At 43.3% G+C, this 13,558-nt stretch overlaps 1 protein-coding gene across 1 annotated transcript; it reads left to right on the top strand.

The window, feature by feature from the left end:
- The first annotated feature begins 544 nt into the window (after positions 1–544).
- On the top strand, positions 545–13,257 carry LOC144120436 (uncharacterized). The gene is made up of 7 exons (XM_077652866.1): positions 545–579; positions 874–1,035; positions 1,148–1,309; positions 1,422–1,583; positions 1,696–1,857; positions 1,970–2,051; positions 12,103–13,257. Exons 1-7 carry the CDS (start codon positions 545–547, stop codon positions 13,255–13,257), a joined length of 1,920 nt encoding a protein of 639 aa, XP_077508992.1.
- The last annotated feature ends 301 nt before the right edge of the window (positions 13,258–13,558 follow it).

Genomic DNA, 13,558 nt, shown 5'->3' with positions numbered 1-13,558 from the left:
TATCTTCTTCCGTTCCTTCTTCAAGTCTAAGCTAACCCGAAACCTTACTGTTGTGTGGTAACTACAACGCACCTTTTCTAGGACTTCCGCATCCTGCAAAATACCAGGTTGAGCACATAGTATGAAGTCACTTTCATTTTTAGCCTCATCATTAGGGCTCTTCCAGGTCCAGTTTCTGTTCTCTCGTTTGCGGAAAAAGGTATTCATGATGCGTAAATTATTTCTATCTGCGAACTCTACTAATAGCTATCCCCTTCTAGTGCTATAACCTATCCCATAGTCGCCTACCGTCTCGTCGCCAGCCTGCTTCTTGCCCACTTTCGCATTGAAGTCGCCTATCGATACACTGTACCATGTTTTTACTGTGTTCATTGTTTGAAAGAACTCCCTAATAGTATCAGATATAACTACTAAAGTGCTACAGAAAAATAGTACAATACTACAGAAAAATCATCTGTTGTTGCTACAAACCTACAGAACATACTGTCGTATTGTGGGCACGATTCGGTAAGTTTTTTCGACTGGGCATTCCTTTATTGGCGCTATGACACTGCGCACTTCCATGGTGGCCACTCTGGCGTGAGCATGAGCTAAGCATACATGTCCGCACACATACGGGACTCTGCGTCAGGGCATTCGGTTGCGGGCGTTTGGCTGGTGCTGATCACAGCTTTATTGCAGGTAGCACCTACACAGCGGCCCCAGATCTACAAGCCAGACGCGATCTACAAGGACGAAGCGGACGGTATCACCTGCGATACGTGTCACCTTTGATGCAAGACGGAGCATGCCTGGAAAACCACTGCGCAGCGTGGTCACTATCACCAGGGCATCGTGCTGAGCGCTTCCTGCCCCGCCCCCGCCAAATTCCAGGAGGATAAAAGACGCCGTCAACGAGCACTGCGCGCAGTCGGTGGCGGGCGGTTGGCTGGTGCTGATCACAGCTTTATTGCAGGTAGCACCTACACAGCGGCCCCAGATCTACAAGCCAGACGCGATCTACAAGGACGAAGCGGACGGTATCACCTGCGATACGTGTCACCTTTGATGCAAGACGGAGCATGCCTGGAAAACCACTGCGCAGCGTGGTCACTATCACCAGGGCATCGTGCTGAGCGCTTCCTGCCCCGCCCCCGCCAAATTCCAGGAGGATAAAAGACGCCGTCAACGAGCACTGCGCGCAGTCGGTGGCGGGCGTTTGGCTGGTGCTGATCACAACTTTATTGCAGGTAGCACCTACACAGCGGCCCCAGATCTACAAGCCAGACGCGATCTACAAGGACGAAGCGGACGGTATCACCTGCGATACGTGTCACCTTTGATGCAAGACGGAGAATGCCTGGAAAACCACTGCGCAGCGTGGTCACTATCACCAGGGCATCGTGCTGAGCGCTTCCTGCCCCGCCCCCGCCAAATTCCAGGAGGATAAAAGACGCCGTCAACGAGCACTGCGCGCAGTCGGTGGCGGGCGTTTGGCTGGTGCTGATCACAACTTTATTGCAGGTAGCACCTACACAGCGGCCCCAGATCTACAAGCCAGACGCGATCTACAAGGACGAAGCGGACGGTATCACCTGCGATACGTGTCACCTTTGATGCAAGACGGAGAATGCCTGGAAAACCACTGCGCAGCGTGGTCACTATCACCAGGGCATCGTGCTGAGCGCTTCCTGCCCCGCCCCCGCCAAATTCCAGGAGGATAAAAGGCGCCGTCAACGAGCACTGCGCGCAGTCGGTGGCGGGCGTTTGGCTGGTGCTGATCACAACTTTATTGCAGGTAGCATCTACACAGCGGCCCCAGATCTACAAGCCAGACGCGATCTACAAGGACGAAGCGGACGGTATCACCTGCGATACGTGTCACCTTTGATGCAAGACGGAGCATGCCTGGAAAACCACTGCGCAGCGTGGTCACTATCACCAGGGCATCGTGCTGAGCGCTTCCTGCCCCGCCCCCGCCAAATTCCAGGAGGATAAAAGGCGCCGTCAACGAGCACTGCGCGCAGTCGGTGGCGGGCGTTTGGCTGGTGCTGATCACAGCTTTATTGCAGGTGAGAGTTGTATTTTTTTGCACTCCCGATTTTGCCTTTTGCCCACCACCGACTGCGTTTCTGTTTCATCGTGTTATTTGTGACTATGTCAACTTGCTGCAAATGTTCGGAAGCATTGCCCTCCGCAGGGAATTACTTAACATGTTCTGGTTGTAACAAGTTGTTTCATTTGAAAAAAAAATGTTCAGGGGTTACTGCAAAGTCTGCTGCCAGCAGAGGGTTTGAAGCGTACGCCGACTGGTGCTGTCTGCAGTGTGGTTCACAGAGTAGTACGGATTCAGAAAATGAAAAGGCGAGCTCATCAAGAACTCTTGAGGAGCTCTTCGACAAGATTGAGAGCTTGTTGCCAATTAAGGACGCCATCAGCTCACTTTCTCGAAGAGTGGATGAGTTGTTGCTGAAAACTAATGTTGCGTCGCTAGAAGAATCAGTAAAAAGTATACACGCGTCTATTTCTTTCTTCTCGGAGAAATATGACGACTTAGTTAAATCCACTGCTAACCAACAGACCACGATCCAGAAGCTTCAAGATGAAGTGCTTACTCTGAACACCACAGTGGCGGGCCAAAATGAACAACTACGACACCTTCAGAAAGAGATTAACGACATGGAGCAATATAGCAGGCTGCAGAACTTAGAAATACAGGGGTTCTCTTAAGCAAGGTGAGCAGGTGTCTGACGCACTAAAAAACTTAGCTCAACTTTCAGCTTCTCTGCTAACTGACTCAGATATTGAAGCAGCTCATTGCCTCCCGCAGAAAAAAGACAAAAAACCAATTCTGCGGGTGAGATTCACTTCTGTCGCTGCGAAAGAAAAATGGATGAGTCATCAAAGCCAGATCATGCCCCTAGTGGAAAAAGGGGAGCTATCTGAAATACACTTTAACGACAACCTCATCACATCAAACAGGAAACTACTTTGGGAGGCTAAGCAGAAAGGCAAGGCAAATAATTTTAAATTTGTTTGGGTCAAACATGGAAGAAATTTTGCTAGGAAGACCGAAGTCTCTTCTATTTTTAGAATCCATGATTCTACCGATTTAGATAAACTAGTTTGAATCATGAACTCTACCTTTTCCCATTGCGCCAATATTGATGAATTTTGTAACTTAGTCTCGCCAAAGGCGGACACGTTCAGTGTATTTCATGTAAACATACGTAGCTTGCGAAAACATTGGAATGAATTTTTGGCTGTTGTTTACCACTCTAAAAATACTATTGATGCATTTGTACTTACCGAAATTAACATCCCTTCCACACTACTCTCCTCTTTTTCGTTACCCAGCTACTCTAGTTTCACTTTAACACGCTCAAATCGGCCAGGTGGTGGAATTCTTGTTTTTGTTCACAGCAAATGGAATGCCTACCCTTTAAAATCCAAATTCTGCTTTGCTGAGTGCGTTGCATTGCAGATACCATTCGTAAGTTCGGAGGTTACTCTACTAAGATTTTACAGGCCTCCTTCCCAAAATGAGAAAGAATTTCTTTCTGAGCTCGACAATTTTTTGAGCTCCCTATTGCCAAATTATTCTATATGCCTCATAGGAGACTTCAATATTGACACCTTGTCACCAGCACGTTCATATGTTTGCGAGTACCTAAATATCTTGGCAAAACATGGTATTGAACCAGCGATAAAAGACTACACAAGAGAAGAGTACCTGGGACATCATTTCGTAGCTTCTTGTATTGATCACATCAATATAAGAGCTCCGTTTGCCCAGTCTTTCTCTTCGGTAATTACATATAAACTTTCAGATCATTACTTTGTAGGTTCTGATATTCTTTTTCCTTCTTTAAATAAATCATACCCCAATAAGGAGCGAATTTCATATACAGACATTGCCACATTTGATAACCTTATAGCCAATTTTAACTGGGTCTCTTTCCTCGAGGAAGTTAATTCTTTTAACGTGTATGACAGGTTTGTGCACGTTGTCAGTTCTATAATAGCCTCATCACAAAAGGTCAAAGTGATCAAAAAACGCAACCCAAACCTTCCTTGGTTAACAAGTGACATTCTGAAGGCCATTGCAGAAAAAGACGCCCTTTGGACACGTTGCAAGCATAGTCCCAAAAACACACTCCTCAAAGATAATTTCAGATTGCTTAGAAATAAAGTCACTGCCATGATTCGAGATTCGAAACGTAACTATTTCAATTCGGCTTTTCGTAACAACCAACACTCTTCACGTAAAACTGGGTCAACTATCAATTGCCTTATCGGACGAAACCCGAAACAATCCATTAGCGATTCATTTGCCAAATCCTTCAAAGATTTGCCCTCTGCGGCATCTGAGTTTAATGCATTTTTCTCTCAGGTTTCCAGAAAGTTTCCTTTATCCCACTATGAGGTTCCACGGTCTTTGTATTGCACAGCTTATTCAGCTTTTCTCCCGACTATTACACCCCAGGACCTTCATAGCATAATCTTTAGCTTCAATTCGAAGAAAGCTGCAGGTATTGACAATACAAGAATGAGTGACCTCCAACGGAATTTTACGAATTTGCAGTCGGTACTTCTTATTATGTTGAACGGTTTCATTACTGAGTGCTTCATTCCACACAATTTAAAAGTTGCCATAGTTAAACCATTACATAAAAGTTGTTCTTTAAAAGATATTGAAAATTACAGGCCTATTTCAATTCTACCTGCGATTGCGCAGATTCTTGAAAAGCACCTATTCCAAGTTATGTACAGTTTTGTTTTCACGAATAATATCCTATCAGAGGCACAGTTTAGTCTCATTGCAGGTAAAGGAACTGTTTTGTTATTAGAAACTTTTACTTATAATATTTACTCATGTTTTGATAATAACCAACTCGCATGTGGTCTGTTTTTGGACGCTAGCAAAGCTTTTGATTGTGTTCGGCATGACCTACTGCTTGAAAAACTTGATGTCATGGGGTTTAGGGGTCCTTTTAATAATTTGCTGAAAGTCTATTTTTCTAATCGGACTCAAGTTGTTGAAATCAGCGGGCATCGAAGTTCTGAATCATTTCTATCGGCAGGTGTTCCACAGGGCTCTGTTTTATCGCCTTTGCTTTTCAATTTATTTGTAAATGATTTATCAAATGCTGTGACAGAATGTTATGTTTTTCAATACGCCGATGACACGTTAATGTTGTCAACAAATGCTTCGTTGCTTCTGGCCATGGAGGCTCTTAGAACAGATGTGGTGCATGTTATCGACTGGTTTTTAAATAATTCGATTTCAAGTAATCAACAAAAACTAAACTCATTTGTTTTCATAATCCTCATAAAAAGATTTTGTCTGTTGAACCATTGTTCTTAGATTCTTCGCATTGTCTTAATTGTTGTTGCATTCCTATTAATTTTTCAAATAGTGTTCAGTACCTTGGTATACTTTATGACAGAGATATGTCTTGGAACAGTCACCTTACTGTAGTATGTAACAAGCTTCGTGGTTTATCATGTGTACTATACAATGTTCGATGTTTATTACCTTTTCAGACTCGCAAGCTTGTTGCGCATGCTCTTATTTATGGTATCCTCAGATATGGAGTCACTGTATATTATCATTGCTCAAAAACTTGGCGAATGAAATTAAATGCCATACTAAGAAACATCCTTCGATCCGTGGCATACAACACGGATGCTTCACCTGACTGCAATTTGTTTTCGCTTTTACAGCTGCCCTCTTTTGATGCCCTCTTCCATCATGTAGTTATTCGTGCTCACTTTTGGGAGAGCGAATTTTTGGTTCCTTTCATTCCTGTTCGTTCTTTTCGACATCACCCCCGTTTTACGGCACCTCGCTGCTACACTCATTATGGCCACTTCACTCGTAATTATTACATACCCACAATTTTTAATTCTTTGCCTGATTCGATCTTTTCAGTTTCTTCGCTGTCACAATTAAGGAACTTCTTAAAAACCCATATGTCGGTTATTTAATCTGTTTTCTTTTTCTTGTTTGCTTTTCATATTAAGGTTTATCATTGTTTGCTTGCTTGTCACACCTGTTTTTCATATGTCATTCTCCGACTGCCGAGTACTGCCCGACAAGCCTTTATGGCTTGGGCAGACTTCTCCTAAGAATTGTAAATGTGCTGTCTGAAAATAAAGGTGTTTAATAATAATAATCAATCAATCAATCAATCAATCTTTATTTTTTCGGTGCCCAGGAACAACCCAAAGGTCTTGGTGCTGGTACATCATTCACACGCACAAAATGTACATTTATTTCACTACAAAGGAAGACACTCAGGGGAGGTAATGCAGCAGTCAAGGCGATAGAAAAAAAAGACACATAAACTAGGCGCGACAGCAAGCATGAAACAAAAAAGCGAGAACAAGGAAACAGCGAGAACAGCGGTAAATGAAAACAGCTAGAACAGGCAACAGACATATAAATAACTAATAAAACAATAAACAAAGAGAATGAACACAAGAACGACCGATAACAGCCAAGTACAGCATATATCAAAATACAAACAAGAATAAAGCCAATACTAATATGAACGAATAAGGGATCTCTGAAATACAAGCTAGAAATACAATCATACACAATAAGAAATGTAATTAGTGAACGCGTTACAGACAATCAGGCGTGAGTACACAGTATTAAAGAAATAATATTAATGAAAACAAGTACACGTGATGTACAATTAAGGAGAGAAAAAAACAATATAATACCGGTGCAAACGCACAAGTGTAGTAAAGACAAAATGCATGAAAGGGGAAGTTATGTATGAGAAAGAGTGCTCAAAGTGGAACGTCACGGACATTCAATATAAAGGAAGGGAGAGAATTTTCGAACATATCAAGGTGAGGACAAAGAGAATTAAACAACTTTTGCATTCTGTCCAGAGGGGAGAGGGAGTGCAGGAGCGCAGAAACTTGAAATGGTCTGAATTCCCTTATGCTCTTTCGCGGTACACGCAAAAGGATACGCGCTAGGAGCTGAGGGCATAGAATGTGACCATGCAGAAGTTTATACAAGAAAATTATATCTGCCCTCACGCGACGGCAGCTAAGAGAAGGAAGCTGCAGTGAGTTACTCCGTCTGAGATGAGAGCTAGAAGTTTTGCAAGAAAACCGATGTTGAAATATGCGTAAAAACTTTATCTGAACTCTGTCGATTTTTTCACAGTTCGACTGGCAAGTGCCGCTCCAAACAACAGACGCATATTCCAAAAGCGGCAAGCATATGGAGAGGTAGAGCTTTAAGAAAGGGAGTTGGGATCGAAACTCTCTCGAAAGCCTGCAGATGAAGCCGAGTGTACGCATAGCCCGTAGAGCAATGCGTTTTGTATGAGAGGAGAAGCTGAGGCTACGGTCGAAAAGTACGCCGAGGTCATTAATTTAATCAACCCTGGGCAGCGGCCTACCATTCACAAAATAAGAGTAGAGAAGACTGTGCGTTTTACGCGTAAATGAGACAACCTTGGTTTTAGATGAATGGAGAGTGAGCCCATTCTTCAAGCACCAATCAGAGAAGGCGGATATGTCCGATTGAAATGACAAGCAATCATGAAGGGTATGTATTGCTTTGAACATTTTTATATCGTCCGCATAAAGGAGAAACTAGGAGTTAATAATAATAATAATAATAATAATAATAATAATAATAATAATAATAATAATAATAATAATAATAATAATAATAATAATATTAATAATAATAATAATAATAATAATAATAATAATAATAATAATAATAATAATAATAATAATAATAATAATCAATCAATCAATCTTTATTTTTTCGGTGCCCAGGAACAACCCAAAGGTCTTGGTGCTGGTACACCATTCACACGCACAAAATGTACATTTATTTCACTACAAAGGAAGACACTCAGGGGAGGTAATGCAGCAGTCAAGGCGATAGAAAAAAAAGACACATAAACTAGGCGCGACAGCAAGCATGAAACAAAAAAGCGAGAACAAGGAAACAGCGAGAACAGCGGTAAATGAAAACAGCTAGAACAGGCAACAGACATATAAATAACTAATAAAACAATAAACAAAGAGAATGAACACAAGAACGACCGATAACAGCTAAGTACAGCATATATCAAAATACAAACAAGAATAAAGCCAATACTAATATGAACGAATAAGAGATCTCTGAAATACAAGCTAGAAATACAATCATACACAATAAGGAATGTAATTAGTGAACGCGTTACAGACAATCAGGCGTGAGTACACAGTATTAAAGAAATAATATTAATGAAAACAAGTACACGTGATGTACAATAATAATAATAATAATAATAATAATAATAATAATAATAATAATAATAATAATAATAATAATAATAATAATAATAATAATAATAATAATAATATAACTTCCCCTTTCATGCATTTTGTCTTTACTACACTTGTGCGTTTGCACCGGTATTATATTGTTTTTCTCTCCTTAATTGTACATCACGTGTGCTTGTTTTCGTTAATATTATTTCTTTAATACTGTGTACTCACGCCTGATTGTCTGTAACGCGTTCACTGATTACATTTCTTATTGTGTATGATTGTATTTCTAGCTTGTATTTCAGAGATCTCTTATTCGTTCATATTAGTATTGGCTTTATTCTTGTTTGTATTTTGATATATGCTGTACTTAGCTGTTATCGGTCGTTCTTGTGTTCATTCTCTTTGTTTATTGTTTTATTAGTTATTTATATGTCTGTTGCCTGTTCTAGCTGTTTTCATTTACCCCTGTTCTCGCTGTTTCCTTGTTTTCGCTTTTTTGCTTCATGCTTGCTGTCACGCCTAGTTTATGTGTCTTTTTTTTCTATCGCCTTGACTGCTGCATTACCTCCCCTGAGTGTCTTCCTTTGTAGTGAAATAAATGTACATTTTGTGCGTGTGAATGGTGTACCAGCACCAAGACCTTTGGGTTGTTCCTGGGCACCGAAAAAATAGATTGATTATTATTATTATTATTATTATTATTATTATTATTATTATTATTATTATTATTATTATTATTATTATTATTATTATTATTATTATTATTATTATTATTATTATTATTATTATTATTATTATTATTATTATTATATACAACCCCACAACCGTAAGCATTTGCTCTTTTCGCTGATTCTCAGTGAAGGACACGGACATTGACTGCTGCATCCCCTATCTGTGGGCCAGGTTTGCTGTGCACAGCCACTAATTTCGCGAGGGATCCAGCACTAACTGCTCAAGTGCAAACACACACACACACCCATGCGCGCACTTTGACGACCATCAGAGCGGGAATCGTCAGTATAGTTCTAGGATTGCGTGTACCTGTGCTTCCGGGGGAGTAAATGGCTCACCAGGTTAAAGGCAATCCGGTAAACCGGATTACCAGCTGCATGTTATGCACGTGAAGTTGTGGCTATGTGGTTAGGTCGAGAGAGCATCTGCGGGGGCAAGTGCACAGTAGACATTCGATATTCCGGTTTACGCCCACGCTGATACGTCTCCGCTGTTCTAAAGCTATCTAATTCGAGCAGCCGCTAGCCGTTACTACCGGCAGAACTTGGAAGCTTTCCGCGTCTACATAAAGGGACCGCTATGGGTTCTGTTCGAGGCACACATCGTTTTCATAACGGGACCTAAGCTGAGGGGTTTTACCATCCTGTTTTCATGGTAACGAATCCGTTCTGCCGACGTCCCTTACCTATATTGGTTCAAAGACTACATGTTGCTCACCTTGGAGACTTGATGCGGATATGTGTATGATCGGTAACACTGCCTAAATGGGATTTTAAATGGCCGGCACGAGTCCACCGGACAGCGCCAGTGGCGCACTGCTCTCACTCACCACGGCGTCTCTTCTTCGTGCTTGGTTCGTCGCAGCGGTGTTGGCGGCCAGGACAAGAAGGAACGTCGCTCGCTGCTTGCACTACGGCGCTCATGTCCGGCATGATGCTGGACACGTAGGCTTTGGAGAGCGCCTCGGTCTCCTGTTCCACCTGTGGCAGGGACGACGAGGACAGGTCACAATGCTCTAGTCTCTGCAAAACCGCAGCTGCAAAGAGAAACTCTACTAACGGAGCTATAAATTAAGCCTACTAATGAAGCCTCACCGAGTAGCCGAAAATGAGAGTAGTATTCGTGAACTCCCCTCAGCACGAGTACTTCTCTGTAACAGACTCCTTTTAAAACTGAAAAAAAAAACAGAGATCGGTCGAAAATCACTTACTATTGTTGCTACAGCACGGAGGAAGGTCTCAGAGCGGAATGACCTGGAAATTGCAATATGTCTCAACCGAAAAAAAACGCTCTTCTACTGCCAGAAAACACGCTGGATATGTGGGCCAAGGCTGCAAGACACGTGGACGGACGCTGTAGATAGCGTCAGCATGTCACGTTATTTTCGGCTATGTAATTATCTTACCACAGATCACGTGACACAATGACGTCGCCTAGAGGGTTCACTCCCCAGCCTGTGCATCTCTTAAGGCGTAACCAGGCCCACCAAGACGACTCTTCGGCCTCTGTCCTCTCGGGTCCTGTGAGGCGAAATGAGCAGAAGCTGGAGTCGAGGATGCCGAGATTGGAGCGCCCTGCATACAGCCAAGCTCGCTCGCCTACTTGTCTTTTAGCTCCCGACCAGATTCCAAGAGCCAGCCATTGTGCTTCGAGAGCGCTCATTTTTGTGAGGCCTTCTTTCATACTGATTGAATTTCTGCAGCCACAACCGTTCATGGCTGTTCCGATGCCGTCCGTAGCCTGCCGCCCCGTGTTGCGTTAAGCCGGCGGAAAAGCGGTGAAGGACACTACTCGGGGCACCGGAGTCTTATATGAGTATCGGTCCCAACGGCCTCCGACTGCAACCTTGCGCTATACTCTATCGGCGCACATGCGAGCCAAAAATGTCTCAGCCGGCCACTGAGCTGTGACAAGCGGTGAGGACCGATACAGCTAGCCCTCGGGGCGGACATATTATGTCAGTTCTGCACCAACCCCACAACAAGATTTGATGTGTAGCAAGTTGGCGTTCATGCGACATGTGCTTGAGGCGGAACAGAGAATGTGCAGGAAATCCAACTGCCATTCGCTTTATTTGTGTTCACTCAGTGTTTACAGGGACACCTACGGCATCGCTGTAAAACGGTACAACGGAGTATACTGAGGGGCCAGTTGGTCAGAAATATTAAACAAAAACGTAGCATATAAGGATGGGACGAAGAAGGGCGAAGACAGGATGGTTGCTACACTTACAACTGAATAGAATGAAATGCGATAGTAAACCGCTCCCCATCCCAGAGCAACAACACGCATGCGCATAACATAAAACAAGGTAAAAACAAACTGATAATCTTAAAACGGGTGTAAAAAGATAAAAAAAGAAGAAAAGAGAAAGAGCGATAGATAATAAAAGGTGCTCAGAAAACTCAAGTGCGATTTAAAAACTTCAATTCCTTCTCCATCATATACACAGATGGGGTGCTAAAGCACGTGCCTTCACTACATTTCGAAATTTCCTGGGCTTCCAAGATTTCCCTAGCCATTTGGGTTTTACCACGCCCTACAATCTTAGTACGATTAAGCAGGGGAAAACAACCATTGCACTTCTTGTAATGCACTGATACGTGCTCCCCAGTTTGTTGGCGAAGTGAAGAGGCATGTTCACCCAGCCTCACGTTTAGACACCTGCCCGTCTGCCCAACGTGCACAGACCCACATCGGAGAGGGAACTGATAAACAATATCTGTTGCGCATGATACGTACGGTTTTCTATGTTTTGTGCCACAACCTGGTTCTCCTTCCCTCTATTGATCTGCTAAAGCACATAGCATTGCTAGCTTCAGGGGCGTAGAAAACACGACGTCAACCCCAAATTTCGCTGCCACTCTCTTCAAGTTGTGGGAGAGCCTGGGTACATATGGCATAACCTCAAACTTCCTATTCTTTTGGTCACCCGGTGTGATATGACGTAACAGGAGCTCTTGTTTTTCTTTTAGCAGTTTCTTTCTGAGAGCAACTGCCACAAAAATCTGCAACTGCCACGAATCCCACCAAGGTGGGCTTGGTGGCTGTACCATGAAGCAGACCACTAATCCGCTTCTGCTCATAATGCAGGTGCTCGCAGCAGTCGTCACACACGCGCTGCTTCCCGCCCTGGTTTCGGCTGGGGTGGAATGCGTGCCGTCAGACCTGCCTGGATACCCCTGCAGTGATACGCATGTCCGTTGTCTCAACGCCATCAGCGCTTCAAACCTGCCAGCGTCATCGCTGGAACCCTGGACACTTCCGGAACCTTGGACACACCCATCGTCATCGACGGCACCTGGCACACCGTGTATAAAAGAGCGGCAATCACCGGCTGCGCTCTGTGGGCTTGGTGGCTGTACCATGAAGCAGACCACTAATCCGCTTCTGCTCATAATGCAGTTCAGTAACCCATACGCCTTATCTGCTAAGAAAACTAGTAATTACTGCCTGGTGCAGCTTCCGAACCCACAGTGTTGTGTCGATGTTGCTATTGAATGTTTAGAAACGATTCGCATCTTGCTACTATTGTCCAAGGACATAGAAACGAATCCGGGACCTGCCAGTGCAGAGGCAGTACTTGCTGAATTGCAGAAGTTGTCCTCAGGTCAGGCTACAATAATTAGTGACGCCCAAGACATCAAAAACACGTTACCAACTACAGAGAAAACCATTACAGATCTAATTCAGAGGATTGCCGATTTAGAGAGCCACTACCAGAACCTGGCTACTTTGAAAACAGATGTCGAATGTATGCAATGCAACACAGAAAAGGCTACTCAACTGGTGCGTGATCTGGAAGACCGATTCGATTACGCCGAAAACCGCTCACGAAGATGCAATCTGATTTTTTACGGCCTTTCCGATCCTACACCATCCGAGTCATTTGCCGATTCCGAAGAAGTCATAATCCGCCACTGCTCCGATCAGCTCGATTTGTCGTTAGATAGTAAAGATATCGAACGTGCACACCGTCTTGGGCGTCACAACACAGAACGCCAGCGTCCCATAATTGTAAAGTTTGCGTCTTTTAAGACTAAACAAATGATCCTCTCAAATGGCCGCAAACTAAAAGATACTGATTTCAGCATTGGTGAAGATTTCTCCCGTCGAGTTCAAAATATAAGAAAGCAACTTGTCGTGTTTGCCAAATCAAAAACAACTAAATTTTCTTTGCGGTACAAAACCCTCCATATAGGCCCCAAACGCTATTTTTTTTATGAGTCTGAGCAAACAGTAAAATAAATCTTCTAGCCACCACGGCGACGCAAGTCGGCACTACACCGTTCCCAAACATGTCCTCGTCCTAATCTTACGTTTTCGGCATTCTTTACCAATATACGCAGTTTCATCCCGAAGCGAGAGCTCGTGTCAAACCTGGTGTTATCATCTGATAGCAACTTGCTTATATTAACTGAAACGTGGCTAACAAATGACATTAGTGATAGCGAGGTGCTTGCTGATCTGCCTAATTTTTCTCTTTCGTTCAGATCGTAAAAACGCACGTGGTGGTGGTGTTCTGATTGCGGCAAGCAACCACTTATCA

Source organism: Amblyomma americanum, chromosome 1 (assembly GCF_052857255.1).
Source record: "Amblyomma americanum isolate KBUSLIRL-KWMA chromosome 1, ASM5285725v1, whole genome shotgun sequence".
Taxonomy (NCBI): Eukaryota; Metazoa; Arthropoda; class Arachnida; order Ixodida; family Ixodidae; genus Amblyomma; species Amblyomma americanum.
The sequence above is the reverse complement of the archived record's forward strand: the minus strand, read 5'-3'. Positions and strand labels throughout refer to the sequence as shown.